Below are 22794 nucleotides of genomic sequence, written 5' to 3' on the forward strand. Positions count from 1 at the left end.
GAAGGAAGGAAGGAAGGAAGGAAGGAAGGAAGGAAGGAAGGAATTCCTACTTTCCAGGGATTTACTAGGGGAAATAATAGGTACATAAACAAACATACAGAATACAGAATGCCTCTTCTATTTCTAAACCTATGTTTGTGAGACACCAAATGGAAACAACCTGAGGAACCTAAAAAAATGTGTCATGAGATCTCTCCAGGTGGTATCCAGAACACTGACCTGGAACCAGAAAGACCTGAGTTTAGATCCAGCCTCAGACATTCCCTGGCTGTATGACCCTGGGCAAGCCATTTCCCCTCTCTCTCCCTCCATTTCCCCAACGGTAAAAAGGGGGCAATAAAAGCACCTCTGTCCCAGGTTGTTGTGAGGATCCTGAGAGACAATCTGTAAGGTGCCAAGTACAGCACCTGGCATACTTCAGGTGCTAAATAAATGCTTGTCCCCTTCCCTTCCTCTTCTTGTTTGGTTTCCATGTAAGTATGTGGGATGGAGGGAAATCTGAGCGTGCACAACAGGCAGCTATTCATTTTCTATTTGACGTGATAACAACATAAGAGAAGTGAATATTACAAGGAATAGAGGAAGCACTGGAGAATCTGGGTGGACATGAATAAATAAAAGATTGCATTGTGGATAGAAATCTAGGAGAGGTCAGCAGGCCTGGGGTCAAGGGCTGCTGAGACCATGAGGCCAGATGGCTAATGATGCAGTCTGGCTGGAGTGTAGAGGGCAGATGAGGCTAAGGGACAAACACATGTTCTTCAGCATCATTTCAATGGGCAAAAACCAGACCCATTTCTGATAATGAGCCACCTGCCAGTGCCGACCACTTCTGTGAAGAGAGCTTTGTCTTGGGAAGCATCAGTCACCGGGGTTGCCACCAAAGCAGGGGCTGCGGGGACAGGATAGAGAGTTGCCAGAACCACTAGAAATATTGTGGGTTAAATGGAATGTTTGCAGCGAAGAGAGTTTTAAGAGCTACTTACAAGGTTTCTCTAAATGGAATTTTTACAATTCTTTGTGACTGTTTAGGAAGTGATAAACAGGTTTTTCCTTCACATTACTAAGTGTTCATGAAATAGGTGCTTCGGTAACATCAATCTTTCTGATTACTGCAGAAAATGTCGGGCTCAGATCTTACCTTCTAGCTCTTCTTTTTCATAGTGAATGTTGAGAATTGTACTGGTCCCTCCTTGGTCTACAACTGCTTCTTCATCTGGTCTCTAAAAAATGAATAAAGAGGATATGTACCAATTACATTCTCCTTGTTATCTCTGACTGTCTCTCTGCCTCTCTCTGTCTCTGCCTTGCTCTGTATCTCTCTCTATATATCTCTCACCTTTGATACACTTCCTTTTCCTTATTTTTAAGATTCTTTGTTTTCTTTTAGCATAGAAATCACTTCTCAATGTCCCCACCCTCCCACCTCTATCCCTCCTACACACATAATCAGGCCTGACAGCATGTGTAACATTCTGCTCTTAAAGAGTCCACTCTTGTGTACTAACTTCAGTCATTTAGAACCAGTATTGGCCACAGTATTATACTTAAATTCTGATGTGTTTTAATGTTCTCTTAATTTACATATTTATAGTCATTTGGTATATTTGGGTTCTGCCTTTTTTCGACCTGCATTGGTTCACACAAGTCTCATGTTTCTATGATAATTCTTCATATTCACCATTACTTGTAGCCCCCAAATTTTCATTATATGCACTTATCACAGTCTGTGTTATTGTCATAACCCAAATGACAAAAAGTTTGTTTCTAGCTTTTCATTCCTTCAAGTAGCATGGCTATGAATGTTTTGGTACGTATATGAGACCTTGCTTTCAGTTCATGACTTCTTTGGGATTTAAACCCAGTAGTGTTATCCCTGGACTTTTCCAGAATAATTGGATGCAGCCCTAGTTCCATCAACAGCTCCCTCAATACAATCAATTTATCGTGGTTATGTTCCCATAACCCCTCCTGCACAGATTATTTCCACTTTGTCCTATCTTTGCCAATCGGATGGGCACTCCCTTCTTTTCTGAGATTCTTTCCTTCTTGACCTCAGTGACACCAAACACTATACTGACTCCTGCATCTCTTTCCCCTCAAGGTTCATCTCCTTCAGTAACTCTTCTACCTCTGGCCCCCAGCTGTGAATGTTCCAAAGAGGAACCCTCTGTTCCTCTTTCCTTATCAATTATCTCTCTGAGAATTCTTCTTTCACTCAAGGCTCTGACTCCCCATTTTATGCTTATGACTCCTAAACTGAAGACAATCACATATCTCTAATAACTATACAGAAATCCTACTTCAAGATCCCATTTCTAAAACTCAACTTTCCTCCTGTTACTCCTGTTATTCTGTCAATGGCGACATCATTTCCCAGAGAACCAGGCCTATGTGTTATCTTTGACTCCTTTTACAGAGTAAATAAAAAATTCATCATCAATTTTTATTGTTCCTTCATTATGTCTCTTGAATTCATTCCCTCCTTTCCATTCCCTTTGCAAACAATCTAATCCTTACTTCACCCCTGATAACTGTAATTACTTCTTGGCTCATTTCTTTGTCTCCCAATCAATCTTGCACACCCCTGACAGATTAACCTTCTTAAGATATCACTTTATTCATGTGATTTGCTGTTCAAAAATATTTTACTTTGACCCCCCTCCCATTGCCCTCAGGATAAAATCCAAATTCCTTAACATGTTATTCTAGGGCCTCCATGATCACTCTTATCCATGTGGGTCATCTTATCTCCCACTATTTATTCTCTTTCATAAACCCCTTCGTCCAGAGAGACTGGACTAGTCACTGATCCTGGAACATGCCATACACATTCCTGCCTCTGTGTTTTCCTCATGTCCTTCTCCCTCTGCAATATTCACCTGTTCTCTCTATCTATCCAATTCCAAAGCCCAGGTCAGGACCATGTTCTCCAGGAAGCCCTTTCCTGACCAGTCCCAACTGCAGCAATCTCTCCCTCCTGGGGAATCCCCTAGCAATCGCCCTGCCTTGCGTTGTAGGCATTTGTGTGCGTGCCTTAGGCTCTTCGCTAAATCTTGAGCTACTTGAGAGCTGGGGTTGTGTCACACTCATCTTCATGTTTCTTGAAGTTCTTGTCATATAGTGCCTTGGACTGAACAACAGGCAATGGAAATGTCTACTGAATGAGTATCTGCACCTTTCATTTGATGCTTAATCTTACACTATTTTTGTTAACGCCCATAAAATTTCCACAGCATTAATTCTTATAAGTATATGTTTATATCTCCTCGGCTAGATTTTAGGCTCCTCAAAGGACAAGGTTATACCTTGTACAACTCTGTAGTTGTACAGAGAACATCTAGCACAGTGAAATGGTACCTGCTTAAATAGTCACTGAATGCGTGAAAATTAAATTTCAATGACAAGATTCACTGACTGTTGCTGTATAGGGAAAAAAATGAAAAAAAGTGACAATTATATGGAAAATTCAAACAAAACAATCTGCTATTAGTGGAAATTAGGCATGGGGTGGGATGGACTTCAATAATTCCAATTGGCTATCTGTAGGCTTAATTCACTGAAAATTGTTTATCATTTTACTTTGTCAGAGAAGACACAAAGGCATGTGAAAGGTCAACCATGCATGATAAGATTATGGCTTTATTAACCTATATTAATTGAAGATTTGATATCTACCAACTAGTTATTACTTTCCTATGATATCATCAAATTCCTAAATCTAAAAAGGAAAAAAAAACTATAGAAAAGATCTTGTCTCTAATTTTTTTCTTTTTATTCTTTTATATCTCCTTCCATTCCATACAGTCAGTGAATGTGAATTAAATTAGGAAAGACAGGCTCTAAAAGCTTATAATAACAATAAAGGAAAAAATGGTCAAGGGGTTAAATACACACAAAATACTGCAATAGAATGTCACTGATTAAGAATGGACACTGACAGGAAAGAATAAAGGCCTTGAAACAGAAAGAACTGTAATAAGCCTTGAACCTGGATGAATCACAGCCCAAAGCTTACAGCTATTGGACAAATTAAAAGGCAGGAGCACGGATGGATCTTATGTAATGGCACCAGATCCCGGAATCATCTGAGGAGTGAAAGTAGCAAAACAAAAAGGATCAGTGGAATGGAGATCAGATCTGCCTAGATCCTCCCACTTTCAAACTTCCCTTTCTGAGTCCTAGCAACTGCAATTAGGAAAACTGACCAGTCTACTGCCCACTGACTTATCCTACTCATGCATCCTTTCAACAGTTCCCAAGTTCTTCACTACCAAATCCCTTCTTTATCCTCCTTAATGAACTTAAGTCAATGGCTTCATGCCACAGATCCTCAAGGACTTGTTCACCTTCACCTCCCTACTGATCCCTGACACCTACAAAGCAAGTAAGAAATGGGATCTGCAAAATGTTGGGGCACAAGTGAAGGGGGAGGGTTATGTGTCAAAGGATTTGGGTTCAAATTCCAAATCTATCACTTACTACCTTTTGTAACCACGGACAAATCACTTAACCTCTCCAGTACTTAGTTTCCTCATCTTTATAATGAGGGGGTTGGACTAGATCAAGGGTCTTTACCTGGGGTCCATAAACCCTCCCCTACAGGGTTAAGCGAATTTGCATGGAGGGGGGACCTGCATTTTTATTTCAACATAATTGGTTTTCTTTGTAATCCTATATATTTTATTTTATGCATTTAAAAGCATCATCCTGAGAAGGAATCCATAGGCTTCCATCAGACTTCTAATGAGGTCCGTGGCACAAAAAAAGGTTAAGAACCACTGGATTAAACCACTTCCAGTCTCCCTTCAAGCTCTGAGTCCCAGATTTTCTGATTAGTTTCCCCTCTACTGATGCTCCAAATGTCTTGCCCACAATAGTCAACTCTTAAATGATCAGCTGGTTTCCATCCTGAGTTTAGCACTGCCTTCTATAAATCTGAATTGTTTCAAGTAATGAGTTGGGATTTTAAGATTTCCTATTGAACTACCATTCAGACAGGTCCTTGTTATTCGGCAGAGATTTCTTGTCAGTACCTTGCGGTCTCCTAACCACTAAGTTAATAGTAGACTAGTTACTACTTTGCGAGAAAAACAAACAAAGGCTATTCTTTAATATTAATTGCAGTTACCTAGCAGCAGATTTAAGATAAACATGGTTACTTTTCAGTTTCTTATTACTAATGCTTCAGACTTCCACTCTAAGACTAACTACTTACCTGGCCAAAGCAAAATAGTGATCAAAGACAATCACTTTGATAATTTAGGAAGAAGAAAATTTGCTGCCTGAATTGTTCCAATAGCTGCCTCCATTCTTTTGTTCTATAAGTGTAGCCCACGTTGCTCCTAGCAACCATTAATCAGTAGTTCTGGCCATTGGGAATGAAAGGCAAAAGAGTATTCCTGGTTTACACACTGAGGAGTGGGAAAGAGGGAATGTGGGAATTGTACAAATAAGTAAAAACAAATTGCCACTACCCTTCCAATCTTCTGCCAATCATGGGCCCTCAAGCATGGTTACCTGAGGCTTTTACAGAATCACTGAGGTCCTTCTATAACCCATCTCCCAATGATAGCTCATTCCCCTTCACATTTGCACTACTCCCCACATGTCAAATAATTGTCAGCTCACACAATCCCAGATAGAATGCCTTATATTTTGCCTGATTCCACTGGTACTTCATCTACTCCCCTTTCTCCCCCATCAACCAACCCTTAGGAAGCCCATTCCCCAACCAGCATCCTAGCCTCAGACTAGTTCTTCAGTTGCTAAACATTTCAGCTGCCATTTGTCCCCAGAACTTGTCCCTGTTACTAAGTATGGATGCTGCTTCAGGTTCTGTGCTTGGTTTTCTGCTTTTACTTCCTTATATTCATTTTGAGAGCTCAACATCCTCATCGCTTCAACTATTACTTTTGTGCCGAAGACTCATAAAAATATATCTTTACTCTCACCTCTCTGCAGAAAAGATTGACAACTGAGCCAGGAGAAGCCACCTATTCTGTGAGAGTGAAGAAAGCTTCCAGGCTTTTATGAGATGACCTCTTTGTTGGCCCATGGCCAACATCATTTGGTTGCACATGTCCCTTAACAAAGGACCAGGGCACAGACCCATCCTTATGCCTGTTCTAAGAGATGACCTCTACTATTCTTGCACCTCCATTCACCTATAAGGCATGCATATTTGGATATTACCCTATCACCCCAACTCAACACTTTCACAATTAAATTCTTCACACACAGACACACAGAGTTCTTTACCACTAGTCTTCCAGGCTCCCAACTAGAAATCTCGAAATCAAGATATAGCTCTAAAACATTCTTTCTGTCATCTACTCTAACCTGCCTGTCCAGTCATTTATTCTGCTTGCAGTCTATCAAAATCCCCTACTCCTCCATTCCCTCCCACTGTAGCACCATAATCCAGATCCTTATCATCTCATACACAATTTACTCTAATAACTGACCTCCCTAACTTCTACTTTTTGTTGTTGTTCAATCTTTTTATTTCTGTCCAACTCTTTGTGACCTCATTTGGGATTTTCTTGGCAAAGATACAGGAGTGGCTTACCATTTCCTTCTTCAGCTCATTTTACAGATGAGGAAACTGAGGCAAACAGAGTTGAGAGATTTGCCCAGGGTCCCACAGCTAGGAAGTGTCTGAGTTTGGATTTGAACTCAAAAGGATGAGTCTTTCAGCAAACTATCTACTACACTACCTAGCTGTCCCAACGCCTACTTGTCCCTATCTAATTTGCCTTGTCTGCTCCCAGCACACTGATTTTCCTAAAACATTTTCCATGTGATTCCATTGATCAAGAACTTAATAGTTCTCAACTGCTTATTATATCATATCCAAACTCTTCCTGACTTTGAAAACCATCTATAGTCTGGTTCTCCACCAAGAGACTCCTCTTTACCTCATGTCCCATTTCACCTGGTCTGCTCACTGCATCCAGCATACTTTACACTAATTTTCAATGCTATGACTTACTGGTTTGTTGTTTTTCCCTAAGTAGAATGGTCCCTACACCTTTCTAAGTATTCTCTCTCCTTCAAGGTCCAAGTCAATTCTTACTTCCTCCAGAAAACCCTGTGGATTGTAGTCTATTCTATGTAGTAGTCTATGTAACAGTCTATGTAGTAGTCTATGACTTCTCCCAATTCCCTCTTCTCCAAATTTCTAGAATCATGGATTCTTAGATCAGTAAGAATTTTAGAAAATCATTATCTAGTCAAAACTTCCACCCATTGAATTTCATTATATTGGGCGAGAGCAGGGTGGTGAGTGGAGTGAGTGGGGAAGCATCTTTGAGGAAGTGCATGATCAAACAGAAGCCTTCAGGGACAGGGAAAGGGTGTTGCTCATTGTGCCTTTATTTCTCTATGAGATGATCTTGTTTGACCTGGAACTCAAAGGTATATTATGCTAATAAGAAGAAATAGTTCAACTCAAAATTCAGTATGGGACAAACAGAAGAACATCAATTACTGGGAGACTTCCCTGTTTTATAAGAATTGCTGGTAGAACTGGGGCGGCTAGGTGTCGCAGTGAATAGAGCACAGGCCCTAGAGTCAGGAGGACCTGAGTTCAAATCCAGCCTCAGACACTTAACACAAAAACTGTGTGACCCTGGGCAAGTAACTTAATGCCAATTGCCCTCCAAAAAGCAAAAAAAAATTGCTGGTAAAACTGAAAAATAGTTGGGCAGAAATTAGGTTTAGATCTCATATAGTGCAATAAGCTCAAAATGTACATGTGACCTGAATAGCTAAAGGTTATAATCATTAAAAATTAGGAAAATTAGGGGAAAAAAATTAAGTACTTTTCACAACCATCTCAAGGATAACAATTCTTTTTTTAAAAAAGCAATTGGGGTTAAGTAACTTGCTCAAGGTTACATGGCCAGTTATTTTGTGTGGGTGCCAAGTATCTGAGACAGGAACCGATCCCAGGTCTCCCGATGCCAGGGCCGGCGCTCTTACTCACTGTGCCACCTGGCCACCCCTAGGATAATAATTCTTAACCAAATCAGGGACAGAGGTGATCACAAAAGATCAAACAGATAATTTTGATGACATGAAACTGAAAAGCTTTTCCATGAACTAAGTTCATACAACTGGAATGAGAAGGGAATAAGTCAATGGTTGGGGGGGGGGGGGAGCCTTGCATCAGATATCTTTGGAAAAGGTCTGATATCCAAAATATAAGGAACTAACACATATACATGACCAAAAGACACTCCTCAAAGGATAAGTGATCAAAGGATATGAACAAATAGCCCTAAAAAGAACTGCAAACTATTAATAACCATATGAAAGGTTACTCCAAATGCACAAACTAGAACACAAGGAAGTTCAGAACAGGATTACATTCAAGGAGGACAATGTTGGAACTACATATATAATTTTTAAAAAGCTGTATATAAGGAAGATTTGTGGTTTCATATGTAATCCTCTTCTTCTGGTCTTTATATATGGAAATATTCATGTTTTACTGATGTTTTTCAAGTTGAAAAAATCAACTGAATATTGTAAATACTGCAAAACTGCAATGACCAAGATTGGCCCCCAAAAGAGATATGAAGATGTACTTCTCTCTCTTCTTTGAAGAGGTAGAGAGGCCTATGGTGTAGAACACTGTTTAAAATGTCTGCCTTGGTTGAAATGTTAGTTCATTTTGCTGATTTTTTTTTTTACTTTTAAAAATTCTTTGTTATTAGAGATGATGTAGGTGATATAAAAAGGAAAGATACCAATAAAAATTTTAAAGTGTAGTATGAAGTGAAGTCACTCTTTCCTCACACATCCTATTCTAAACTATGATCAGTAAAAGATGGGGGTCCTTGGATCTAGATCAGATGTACCAAACTTTAGACTTCTTCCTCAGCCTCCAGTTTCTGCACCAATGAAGACAGATGATGGAGGACTAACAGCATTAGATCAGAAGAGAAAGAAGGTGGGAAACAAGGTTATTCTCTGCCCTTCTACAAAATGCCTTTATCTCAAGCAACTTCAAATTTTTCCCCATCCCTCTGTCAGTACTCCATGAAACGGGCATAAATGTGTTACTGGAAGGTTTTTCCAACTCTCAGCTATGTTTCCTTCCCCCCCCCCCCAATGATCAAGGGACTCAGGTCTCCTGATGTCACCATCCTCATAAGGAGAAAGAAAAATCCAGTGCCTGACAGAATCATTTTATTATTCATTCAAAACTTTCCAGCCCTAGCCTCTTTCTCCAGAACTATCCCCATCATCAAGACCTGTCACTTGATTCTAAAATCTTTCCCCCCTAACATCACCATGTACCTTTTATCTTTCCTTGCATACACCTTTACCTTTCATTTCTTTCTCTCAGCACAGTCCCTAATACCTGTTCCTTGAATCCCTAGAGCATCTCCATCCCCCCCCCAAAAAAGGTGGCCAAGTGTTTCTGCCCCTCTTCTCCCAGTCCCCCCAACACCAGACTGCCAGAGGACCACATCCGCCCTCCCTAAATCAGCTCCCCATCTCCCCCTCTCTCCCCGGGCCGGGGACCCTGGGACACAAGAAGGGCTTTGCAGGTCCACCCTTCTGGAATGGGTCAGGCGTCCCTGGTCCCTCGCGGAAGAATAGAACCCCAGGCACCCGACGCCACCCGCATCCCCTCTGCCCCCCAGGCGCCGGCTGCCGCAGTGCCCTGCTCCGGCCCAAGGTCACCCTCGCTCCCGCAGCCCGGGCCCCCAGTGCAGGGCGTCCCGCGGCGCCCTCGGGAGCGCCCCTTCCCTCCATCCCCATCCCCGCCCGGGAAAGCGCGGCCCAGGCCGGGGCTCCGAGAGAGGACAAGGCACGGGAGGGGCGGGAGGGGCAGGAGGCGGGGCCGGTACCTGGTAGCTGAGGACGCCGTCCGGCTCACTGCGCCCGGCCGGCATGGCGGACCGAGCTGGATTCCCCTCCACGAGAAGCAAGCCTGTGGCCGCCCCGGAGTAGCCGAGCTGCGGAGCCCTGTGCGTCTCCTCGGGAGCGACCTGACCTGAGAGCCAACAGTCAACCATCAACCGCCGCCGCCACCTCCATAGCCACGGGCCAGCGAGGCATCCTCCATAGCCAATCAGCGCCCGGCCTGCGGCGGCCAATCAGCGCGCCGATCAAGGGGGACGCCGACCGGCTGGTACCTTGGCCTGAGAAGAAGAGCGGAGGGGGTGGGGAAAGAAGAGAGGAAGCGAGAGAAGCTATTGGCTCCAGGGCCGGGTTGCCTTGGTAACCACCCTCTCCCTGCGGGGACCTCGGAGCTTGAAGCCCCCACCCAGTTCCTGTAGACCAGCTGAAAATCGCGTGCTTGTAACCTCATTGCACCTGACTTTTAAAAAGGGGGGACGGTTTATTTTTCTCCCCATTGTTTATGACCCAGGGAAGGTGATAATGACCCCCGTCTCACCCGAGAGCACTTTCCCCAGGAGTTTCAGAAGGAAGACCCTCCCTATCAGAAGACTGGACTGGAGAAGAGAAAAATGATGGGAAATCAAAGCGGGGCAGGGACTGAGGCCCACTTATCAAGCTAATTGTCCATTATGGATCCGGTGCCTAGGAGCACTGGGGGAAGACAGAGCCACTGACCTGAGCTGAGTTTATAAAATCATAAGGAGCCATTTCAGTTCAATCTAAGTTTAAAAGTATAAGGGTTCGACCCAAGTTCGACCCTTTATCTAGGAATTCAATTTAACAAACATATATTGAGCACTTACTGTGTGTAAAAAAAAGAGTGAAAGGGATTATTATTTCATAAAACATGCAATTCCCTTCTGAGTCAGCAAACCTGGCAGGAGTTCTTAACCTTTTTTGTGTCATGCATTACTTTGGCAGTATAAATCTAACATTACTGGGACTTGTGGCCTATATTCAGAATTTAAGCAAATGCTAAATTTTAGTTAGAGGTTAGTGAAAATAAAGATGTAATTTTTTCACATCCAAGTTCACAGACCCCTTGAAATCTGCCCATGAACCCCAAGTTAAGAATCCCTTCTAAGGGAAACTTACATGTCAGTTAATTTATACAAACCATTTGCAAGTGAACAATTCTTATTCACCAAGAAAAGCTAATAACAATGGAAATAGCTAACGTAAAGGCTTTGAGGCTTGTAAAGCACTTTCATTTGATCCCTACATCAACGTTGTGAAGTGGGTTCTATTATTATCCCCATTTTACAGATGAGAGAACTGAGACCAAGAAATGTCACCCAGTCACAGACAGCAAGTACTTATATGACAGTCCCTTGGGGAGGGAATTGAGGTTACATTCCTGTAGTGATAAAAATTTCTGCTTTTATCTTCACAATGTGCTTAGAATAAAATTATCCCTACATAGACCTAAATTAGGATTTTATTTCTACCTAATTTCCTTTCAATCTAAGCCCCACCCCTACCTCCAGTTCCTGATAGGAACTCCAGTCTCTGGAGGTGTGGTTGAGGGTAAGTATTAAGGAAGTAGGAGCTAAAACACTTTTCAAAATAATTCCTCTTAAGAGCCACACAAGAGCACTGCAAGAAAAAAAAATTTTTGATATGTAATAGTAGGCAAGGCTAGGTGGCACAATGAATAGAGCACCGGCCCTGGAGTCAGGAGGACCTGAGTTCAAATGCGGCCTCAGACACTTAACACAAAAACTAGCCATGTGACCTTGGACAAATCACAACCCCAAATGCCCTACCTTTCCCCCCCCCCTCCAAAAAAAGCAGAAAAAAATATGTAACAGTAGATGGTACTGGCAGGGGGGGATGGAAATGTCTTCTCAATCTAAGGAGCCCCAGCTCTGAACTCACTAGCAGACCAGACCTATGTTCTGAACTGGGGAAGTCTAGCCTCTAAAGAGAGAGAACAAGTTCTTTTTTCTGGCTCTTTGCATCTCTCAGAACTCCAGGGAAAATCTCATGCATTTTAAGTTTGTTCCATGTCTAAGATCTCCCAAGAGCACTTCCTATAAGACAGATGGTACCAGTTGAGGGTCTCGGACTGTTCAGACTTGTGAGTCTGCCTCTGAGACAGCAAACTTCCATCTCAGAATTGCTATTCAGTTACCTATATTCAAGGAAAGAAACACAAAGCAGAAATGGTATCTAGGCCTTTGAAAACCTGACTCAGACTCACATACTGACATATAGATGAGCACATACCCTCACTGGCAGTTAGAGCTTCTCCTCTTCTACACCAAATGGAAATGTCAAAGAGAGAGTTCCATTCCACACAATCAGGAGAAAGGAAAAAGAGAGAGCAAGTGAAGTTACTTTTTTTATTCTACTAAATGGGAAATTTTCTGACCCAGCTGTCAATCCTCTTTGACATAGGCATCCCTTGCTACTGTCAAAGGGTATTGCTTTGCGATTACAAAGCACAATTTCTCTTAGGCTGAATTACATATGTTACTGGAAGTAGCCAAGGGAACCCATCACAGCTACACCCAAGGTCCACAGAGGTGTTCTTTAGCCAGAGCCAAAGCAGTTCCAGGTCAGTGATTACCTTCATTACAAAGACAAATGACTGGCCAAAAAAATCAATCCAATTTAAAATGGAACCTGCCTTTGACTACACCCAAAAGAGGCAGAGAGACATGGTAGAGAGGGAAGTGAACCATTGAACAGATGATGGTGCCCAGACTCCGTAGCCTGGTTTTCTTGCCCCAATCTTTGAAATGTAGGCTTGTGTGTAGAAGAACAAAGAAGCAAAATGGAAGGATGTAAGGCAGCCAACAGAGGGCTACAATGAGAGGGCTAAAGGACTGAAAAGGAGATGGAGCAAATCAAGCTATGAGATTACTTGCTGAGAAAAATCAGCACTGAGGAAGTATAGCTGACCAATAGAAATCAAGAATGGACAGAGGACAATGCAATGGCAAGAAACAAATCTCCAAGCCACAATGCCTTCATCCACCTCTTGCCATCCACAAAGCAAGGAGCTATATTCAGTGTACTGCCTGAATTATTCTTCTTTCTTTTCTTCCTTATAGTCAGTGAATATATTGTTCTGGTTCTGTGGGATTTAATTTTGCATTACCTTGTGCACATTTTCCATATTCTTTAACTATTCTTTATCATTTTAAAAGTATTTTTATTTGCTTGTTGCTTGTTATTTTATTTGCTTCTACTTTCTTAAATGCCAAGAATTTAAGAAGTGGTTTTACTTCTTATTTTTGTAGGTTTGTTTAGTTATTTGTTTTATTAATTATGTTCATAATTTTTAAAATGTTTAGAGAAAATCTTTTCTATAGTGTTATGGGAGAAAAATCTTAGATTTTTTTTAAACTTTTCGTCCTAAGATTAGTTTTTAACAATTCTCATTCCCTTGTGATGTTCTATTATTTGAAAGATGCTTGCCATTTACCTAAATGTGCAAAAAAAAAGGTGAACAGCAAAGTTCCTACCCTCAGGGAACTTACAAGCCTCATTTTTCATATCTGAACCTGAAATTTTATCAGTCTAGGGGATTCAAGGTATGGAAATTCCCTCCACCTATGCAGATTGTCAATTCATCTGTAACTTATGGTCTTAGAACAAGAGGGTAAATAACTTGCCCATGGTGATGTGGTTACTATTCATTCAGAGGCAGCACTTGAATCCAGGTCTTTCTTAATTCACGGCCAACCTACTATCTACTGTACCCATGCTACTTTTTTACTTTTTTTAAGTAGCATGGCAGAATATATATGTATATATGTAAGTATGTGTGTATGTATATATACATGTGTATATACACATATATGTATACATATATGTGTGTATACATGTACTTCTATGTGTGCATACTATATGTGTTTATGTCTATGTCTATATCTATGTCTATATCTGTGTCCATGTCTGTGTCTATGTCTGTGTCTGTGTCTATGTCTGTATCTGTGTCTATGTCTGTATCTGTGTCTATTTCTGTGTCTGTGTCTATATCTATGTCTATTCCTATGTCTATGTATATGTCTGTATCTGTGTCTACATCTGTGTCTATGTGTCTGTGTCTATGTCTATGTCTGTGTCTGTGTCTGTGTCTATGTCTATGTCTGTGTCTGTATCTATTCCTATGTCTGTGTCTGTGTCTATATCTATTCCTATGTCTGTGTCTGTGTCTGTGTCTCTGTCTCTGTCTATGTCTCTGTTTTGTTATTTTTATCTCCTGCTGGGTGCAGCATATCTCCTGAGGAAAGGCTCCTAAAAGCTAGGATAGGCATCTTCCATCTGCCCCAAAGCGATGATTTCCATTTGTTTCAACACAAAGCAACTTCTACCTCCTTCTGCCAGCCCAGTCTCCCAACTGGGATGTGGAAAACCTCCATTGTAAAGAAGAATAACCCTCCCTTTGACTTCAGGCCCCCCTTCTCCTGCTACACTTGTCCTTTGAGGACAGAGAAATGGAGCCCTGCACTCAACGATGCACATTCTCACCACTGCTCATACATTTCACATTCCAGTGACTTTGAACTCCTATAGATCATCACTCAAACCTCATTCCTCATCCCTACCACTCCTTTCCTCATTCCCATCCCCCTCAAACCTCCCACCTCAAAGTTTCAACCCAATTGCACCCAGTCTTTCCACTGTACTCTCTAGAATACCTATTCCATAGGCAGCACTTCCCTTCATCTTAAATTTCTTCTTCTCCAATTCCTTCCATCTACTAGCTCTTATTAAAACCTGGCTTCTTCTGATGACAGATCCTGCCTGGACACCCTTTCCAATAATGACTATACCTTCATTCCTTCTCCTAGGTTCACTGGTCAGGAATGGGGGTGTGGGGCAGGGGAGTTGGAATATTCTCCCTCAATAACCTCTCTTCTTTTGAGATTTATGCTATTCAAATCCACCACCTAATCAAAATCCTAATAGCTGTTGTCTATAGATTTACAGATCCTCTTCTTTCTTCCTCAATGGGTTTGATGCTGGACTCACAATTTTTCTCTCCTTCTCAACTCCTGCTTCCATACTAGGGGGCTTCAATATATGTATTGATTCTCTCTTAAATACCCTAACCATTCAGTTCTTCAACCTACTCACCTCCCATGAGCACACACAAAAATGGTTATTTGATCTTGCCATCCAGCCTTAAAACTACTACCTTTAGGGATGGCTAGGTGGTGCAGTAAGAGCACCGTCCCTGGAGTTGGGAGGACCCAGAATTAGTTCCAGCCTCAGATATTTAACAGCCACACAAAAAAAAAACTGGCTGTGTAACCTTGAGCAAGTTACTTAACCCCAATTGCTTAAAAAAAACTACTGCCTTTATTTTCAAGAATTTTGAAATCCCCTTATCTGACTATAATTGATTATATATATTTGTATATATATAAAACCAGAGATGACACTCTCCCTGCCTTCCCTTACATAACCCTACTCTTATCTGCACTGTAAACTCCAACCCCTTGACCCCTTAATTCTCTACCAGGCCATCTCTCCTGCACTAGCCACTGTTCTCCCCATTTTGACCCCTTGGTGAATCAATTCAACTCTACATTATCCTCCTCTCTTGAATCTCTAGCCTCCTGATCATACCATTGATTATACCTAATCGAGTGTCTATTACCTTCATTTCTACACACAAGCTACCAAGCAAAGGTAGAGAAAAATCATGCAGCCATTCTGACTGGTCCACTACAAGTTGATGTTACACAACCTCAACTGGGACCTCACTGCTGCTTGGCAATCCTACTCTATCTCCCTCATCAACTCACTCTCCCACTCTCCACAGCAGCTCTTCCAAACCTTTTCATCCCTCCCCAAACCTCTCTTAACCTTGCTTGCCCAACTCTCTCAGCTGAGAACTTTGTCTGTAGGGAATTTTTCCTGTAACTTTCTGTTATACGAAAAAACTGAGGCCATTTACCATTCACCTTCTTCTCCCCTCTTCCTATATATAGATATCCTATAACTCAAATGCCTTCTGCTTCTCTCCTCCTTTACCCCATGGTGAAATGGCCTTACTCTTTATCAAGGCTAACCCCTCTACTTGTTCAAGCGATCTTGTCTTCTCCAATAGATTGCCCCTTGTATTTTCCTCACTCTTTCACTTCTTTTCTATTTTTTTCCAAGGCAACTGGAGTTAAGTAACTTCCCCAGGGTCACACAGCTAATAAGTGTCAAGTGTCACCAAGGCTTAAAATTTAAGTGTCATTTTTGTCTCCTCACTCTCACCCATCCCACATATCTGGTTAGTCTCCAAATCTGGTCATTTCTACCTATATGATGTCTCTCACATGGATCCCATTCTCTCTACTCATGCATCCACTACCCTAATTCAGACCACCATCACCTCTCATTTGGACTTTTTAAATAGTCACCTAATTTCTTCCCAGCTCCAAATCTCTCTTCTCTCCAATCCATCCTTCGATAACCTGCCAAACTGGTTTTCTGATAGCACAAATATGACCAGGTCACTCCCCTACTCAGTAAGTTCTAGAAACTCCCTATTACTTCTAGGATCAAATATAAAGGCCTCTATTTGGCGTTTAAAGCCCTCCACAACCTTGCCTCTATCTACCTTTCTAGTCATGTTGCACATTACTCCCCTGCTCATGCGCGCACGCGCACACACACACACACACACACAGAAATACAACCACACTAGCCTTCTTACTGTTCCTCATATAAGACACCTCATCTCCTATTTCTGTGCCTTTGTTCTGGCTATCCCTTACACCTAGAATGTGCTTCTGCCTCAACTTCACCTCTCATAACTCCTGATCCTTCAAGGTTCAGTTCATATATCACCTTCTACAAGGGTCCTTTCTGGGTGCCCCCAGATGCTAGTGCCTTCCCCTCACAATCATTTTGTGTCTATTTTAAATATCCATGTGTGCGCGCGCACGTGTGTGTGTGTGTGTTCTCTGGCTAGACTGTAAGCTCTTTGAGGGCAGGGACTATTTTGACCCTGGTCTTTGTATTCCTAACCCCTAGCATAGTGCCTGGAACCTATTAAGGCACTGTATGAATGCTTCTTTATTGATTTGTCCAGAAACCCTACAATTCCCTTTTCCTTTTCCTTCTCCACTTTACGATTCCTTGTTTCCTTCCCTAGCCTTTCATGTGGATCTTCTCCAACATTCTCTTCTTGACCCTCTTCTCTTTACACTTCATTGTTTGGTGATCTCATTCACTCACACCTCTTCAACTCTCACCTTGATGCACATGACTCCTAAATCTGCACCTCTAGCTCTTATCTCTCTCTTAAATTCCAGACCCATATCTCCACTGACATCTCTAACTGAATGTTCCACTAATACCTCAAATTCAAGAGGTCCAAATCCAAGTCTATTATCTTTCCCTATCAACTTGCTATACCTTTTCACTTCATCATAATAATAGCTAACATTTATTTACAGTGTCTGCTATGTGCCAGGCACTGTGTTAAGAACTTTATAATTATTATCTCACTTGGTACTCATAACAACCCTGGGAGGTAGGTACTATTATTATCCCCATTTTACAGATGAGGAAACTGAGGCAAACATAAATTAAGTGACTTATCCAGGGTCACACAGCTAGGAAGTATCTGAGGCTGGATTTGAATTCAGGTCTTCCTGAATACAGGAACAGTGTTCTATCTACCTATAGATAGCTACCCCTCTGTCTGTGCTACTGCCAATTTCCCCAGGCTCTCATGTTGTAAACCTTGGTGCTATTTTTCACTCTTCCCATTCTCTCACCCCACATAGTTAAGCAGTCACCAAGTAGCATCACTTTGACCTTTCCCTGTATCTCTCCTATGTCCCCTCTTTTCTGCTTCCATAGGCCCTTATTGGGGGCAGCAAGGTGGCACAGTGAATAGAGGACTGGCCCTGGAGTCAAGAGGACCTGCATTCAAATCTGACCTCAGACACTTGACACACTTACTAGCTGTATGACCTTGGGCAGGTCACTTAACCCCAATTGCCTTGCCCCCCCCAAAAAAAAGAATAACATAGGCCCTCGTTATCATTCATCTGAATTATTATAACAGTCCTCCTGACTGGTCTTCCTGCCTCTACTCTCCCTCTCTTCCAAAAAGCCCTTTAATCTCTTTCCCAGACTGATTTCCCTTATGCTGAGATGGACTTGACATCTATCCCTACTAAGGTTCATCTTCTTGGATTCATTTTCTCATGCTACTGTTCAATTCAAAGCTAAAGTTCAAATTGTTGGAATTTAAGGTTCTCCCCAATCTGACTGTATCCTGATTTTCAGCTTTATTTCATACCCCTGCTGACTGTGTGCAGTAGATTCAAGCCAAACAATTATTTACTGCCACCAACACAGGTCTTCACCTTTCTGTGCCTTTGCTGGTGGTTTTCCCTACATTAATGTATCACACAGTTTGGCTTCCCTTTTTAGGCCAGCTTCATGCTACCATCAAATGCAAGGTAAAGATCTGGAGTAATTACATCAATAAGGTAGGTAGTGATGACAACAACAAAACCCTTTTACTTAATACAAAACACTCAGGAGGAATATATATAGGGACAGGGGCTTCTATCCGGGTCCCTGTGAATGGGATTGCATTCCACATGAGAATAAATAGTCCATCGGGTCCATAGAGTCACAGTTCCTCCTTGACACTGGTTTATATCTCCAGCTATCTCTGCATTTTAAAACTTGGTTTACAGGAAGAGTCCCCAGAGTAATAACTAATCTCATATTCTCAAGTTTACTCTGTGGATCCACACTCCTAAAATCCTAGTGCTATAGTTCATAAGCCCTCACTAGTAAGCTCAGACTTCAGTAGTCAGCCAGTAGATACAATTAGCCCAAAAGGGAATTTATTAAGATGGCATAGTAAGAAAAATAGCTTAAAAACATTCCCCCAGGGGCGGCCAGGTAGCACGGCGAGTAAGAGCACCGGCTCCAGTGTTGAGAAGATCTGGAGATCGAATCCCGGGCTCAGTTACTTAGCACCCACCCAGAAACACCTGGCTGTGTAACCTTGAGCAAGTTACTTAACCCCAATTGCTCAGGGACAGCCAGGTGGCTCAGCGAGTAAGAACACTAGCTCCAGTGTCGGGATGACCTGGATCAAATCCAGGCTCAGATATTCAGCACCACACCCAGAAATAACTGGCCGTGTAACCTTGAGCAAGTTACTTAACCCCGATTGCTTTCAAAAAAAAAAAAAAAACATTCCCCCATAAACCTGGGTCTCACTTTTCCATAGAAATATGTAGCATCCATGGGAAGAGTGGATTGTTGCTGTTCATCCTTCATTTTCAGAGGACCGTTGACATCACCAGGGATGTCTTGACTTGCATGTAAATTAGATTTAAGGGAGGCAGAGTTGCACAAAGTCGTCAACGTCACTCTCTCTTCCAGAATCCCTGGAGTCCAGTGGCAAGACAAAGTCAAGACAACAGGTGATGGCTTGGGATGCAGTGGACGACCTTGGCATCTGCAATGTCTGACCAAACTCTAAGCACTCCACAGTCCCTGTTTCAGCTGCCTTCATGGCTATTGAAACAAATTATTTTCATACACCCATCCTGCTGGAGGAAGTTTTCACGTGCTGGGGGGAGACATCCCTCTCACTCACCAGTGGGTTTGTGGCCTGGTTACCCTCACTCTGGTTTTGCCAGTCTGCTGAGATGGTTTTACTGGGGTATGGCCACTGCACACACTACAGCTTCTTGGAGCTATAGGTAAGAGTTGTGTGGGTATGAATTTAGAGAAGGATAGCGAGGCATTCATATAGGGAAGACAACGTGGCCGAGGCAACTCACACATCTTTTTTTTTTTTGCTTTTTGGGGGGTAGTTGGGGTTAAGTGACTTGCCCAACGTCACATGGCTAATTTTTGTGTTAAGTGTCTGAGGCCGGATTTGAACTCGGGTCCTCCTGACTCCAGGGCTGGTGCTCTATTCACTGTGCCATCTAGCTGCCCACAACTCACACTTCTTGTATAGCAGAGCCCCAGTGTCCTTTTTCTTCTCATGGAGTCCTCACAATACATCCCCTAGGAGCACGATCTCTGCTAAGTGAGTCACACTCAGCTGGGCTTCCTAGGTCTGCTCTTCCCAGCTCTACTCTCAACTGCCAGGGCTAGTTCTTTCTTTCAACCCCCTTCTATGTTGTCACCAGCTTCAAATTCTTGCAACTGCTTCCTGCCTGGAATTTTCTGCCTCTCTGTATCTGTATCTATCTGGAAGATGGGTGTCTATTCTCCCTTTCTCAAACTGCTCAACTTTCTGAAATGACTCTTTCCAGGATCTGGCAGTCTTCACTTTTTAAAGTTATCCAAGTAAATGTAGATCTATACCTACCTACCCAATGACAGACATCATTCCAATTTAAAGAGAGAAGTCCATAAAGTTTATAAAGCAGTAACAGGGTTTGAACAAGCCTTTAAACTTCATTAGAATATTAATTATCTATTATACTTTCTGTGATTGTATCACCTAGTTCAGATTAAGGAGCAAATCCTCACCCTCACTACATTTAGGGTTCACCAAAAATCTGGTCTATATTTAACCTAACTCATTTTTTTTTGAGGGCAATTGGGGTTAAGTGACTTGCCCACGGTCACATGGCTAGTTTTTGTGTTAAGTGTCTAAGGCCAAATTTGAACTCAGGTCCTCCTGACTTCAGGGCCAGTGCTCTATTCACTGCATAGCCTATCTCTTTTCTGAATTTCCATGGCTAAGAGATACACATGTGCTTTAAATCACCAATACCATTTGACCTAGTTAGCCCCTTAGAGTCAAAGGCAGAACAAGACACCTAGAATACCCTCATACTCTGGTTCTTTACTTAACTCCAAATCTTTTGAATCCTATCAAATGCTATTTCCTCCATGAAACCTTCCCTGATCCTTCAAATGATAATAATATCTGCCCCTCAAAAGACGAAATGAGATAATACATTCATCAACTTTCTTAGGGGTAATATTCCTAGAAAACAAAATGACAGTGATACAAGAAAATTATGAAAAGAAAGGCAACAGCTTGGCAAAAGAGGCAGAAAAAATACTGAAGAAAACATCACCTTAAAAAACAGAATTGGCCAAATGGTAAAAGAGATACAAAATTCACTGGAGAATTAAAAGCAAAAACACCTTTGATTTCAGATAATATTCACTTTTCACAACACATGAAATCTAAACTACCATAAGTACTGTATAGCAAATAAAATTCTTAAAACTAAAACATTTTTAAACCTGAATCTTACCTTCCATTGTGTCAAATGGTGGTGTGAGGGCATTGTACTACACCCTATACTGCTGTAAACCTTTCTACCTTGGCCACCCTCTGAAAACCAAAGGAGAAATTGCTGGTACTTTAGTCAAAGCTTTCAGAAGTCACCAAGACATCATCACCTTAGAATCCAAAGGACTTGCACTATGCTTTGAGGGCATAATTGCAACACAAAATTTGAGTTTTAAAAGCAAACAATGAAAATATGGAATGAATACAGGGAACTCTTTAAAATGGCAGGATAAAGAAGATCAATGAAGTGCATAGTAGGATGCCAGCTACACCACAAACCTGTACATACACACCTCTCATTTTTACTCTATTACACATAACTGCAAATGTGCACGGTTGTCAACATAAAAGTAAAAATGAGATTATCAATAAAGTCACACGAATGCTTGAAGTTAAGAAAGTTAAAACTTGCAAATATTGAGTATAGACTGTATTTATAATATCACTTAGCATAGTGCCTGGGACATAGGGGTACTATATAAATGCTTATTTCTTCTCCTTTCCCCTCTTCACCCTCAAATATATATTTATACAATATATACAGCTCTTTTTGTGTACATCTCTTCTGAATTTATCACGTATCTTCTTTATTATTTTTATTTATACAAAGGCTATGTCTTATCTAAGCATTGTATCTGCCTCCAGGGGTTTAGCATAGTGTTTTTTAGAATGGCAAGTATTTTATAAATGTCAAATAGAATCAAATTCTTCCAGATGACAATCCTTCAAACCCTTGAAGACATGTTCATCCTACATCTCCTCTTCTTCAATTTAAATATCCCCATTCCCTTTATCCATTCATGACATGACAAGGTTATCAGACCTTTCACCACCTTGTTTATTCTCAGTTACTGGGAATTTTAAAAATAAATAAAATATGTTGCCCAAAATGTGCCCATGGCATTCTATATCTGATCAGCCTAGGACATTATACAGCATTCCCTTCCTCTTTCTGAACACTCCACTTCTATTAATATTAGCTCATATGAGAAATAGGTATTAAGTTTTTTTAGAAACTGTATCATAAGTGAGTTTATAGTCAACCAAAACCCCAAAGTCTTTTCCAGGCACACAGCTGATATTGCATGTTTCACCTCCTCTACACTTTCACAGTTGATTTTTGTTTAAACCTTCATGCTAGACTTATATTTATACTATTAAATTTCACCTTAAAAACAACTAAAAAGAAGTAAAATCACATGTTGTAAAGTTATAAGGACTAAGCTTGGTCCCAGAGAAGAATCAAGGAAATATAACTCCTTTAATTGCAGAATTGGGGGACTATAGGTATGGCATATCACTTACAGTAACAGTCAGTGTGTTGGTTAGTATTGCTGAAATGCTGTTTTATTCCTCTTTCTTTCTAATTGGGACATGTGCTATAATTATCATCAGATAGGGGAAGGGAAAGAAATATGATGTGAAAACAAAACATTCCAATAAAAATAATATTTTAAAGGAAAAAGATCATTTTACAACTTATTAAAATCATGAGTTCTAATCCTGCCATTTAAGGTCAGTTCATCAATAAACATTTATTAAGTATCTACTACATTCCAGGGACTGGGCTAAATATTGTGGACACAAATATGTGAAAGAAAGGCTTATAATCTAAT

General features: G+C 41.3%; 1 protein-coding gene across 1 annotated transcript in view; it reads right to left on the minus strand.

Moving 5' to 3' along the window:
* Window positions 1–10064, minus strand: part of SLC4A8 (solute carrier family 4 member 8) — a 76364-nt gene extending 66300 nt beyond the window's left edge. Inside the window, exons 1-2 of the mRNA XM_069092526.1 lie at window positions 9867–10064; window positions 1142–1223 (exon numbers count right to left, since the gene is read on the minus strand). Coding sequence (XP_068948627.1) covers window positions 1142–1223; window positions 9867–10034 — 250 coding nt within the window. The 5' untranslated portion in view covers window positions 10035–10064. The remainder of the gene's footprint in view (window positions 1–1141; window positions 1224–9866) is intronic.
* Window positions 10065–22794: the final 12730 nt, after the last annotated feature.

The sequence above is a fragment of the Petaurus breviceps genome, unplaced genomic scaffold (genome assembly GCF_028583685.1).
Source record: "Petaurus breviceps papuanus isolate PSGF00001 unplaced genomic scaffold, PetGlider_PUasm1.0 191, whole genome shotgun sequence".
Taxonomy (NCBI): Eukaryota; Metazoa; Chordata; class Mammalia; order Diprotodontia; family Petauridae; genus Petaurus; species Petaurus breviceps.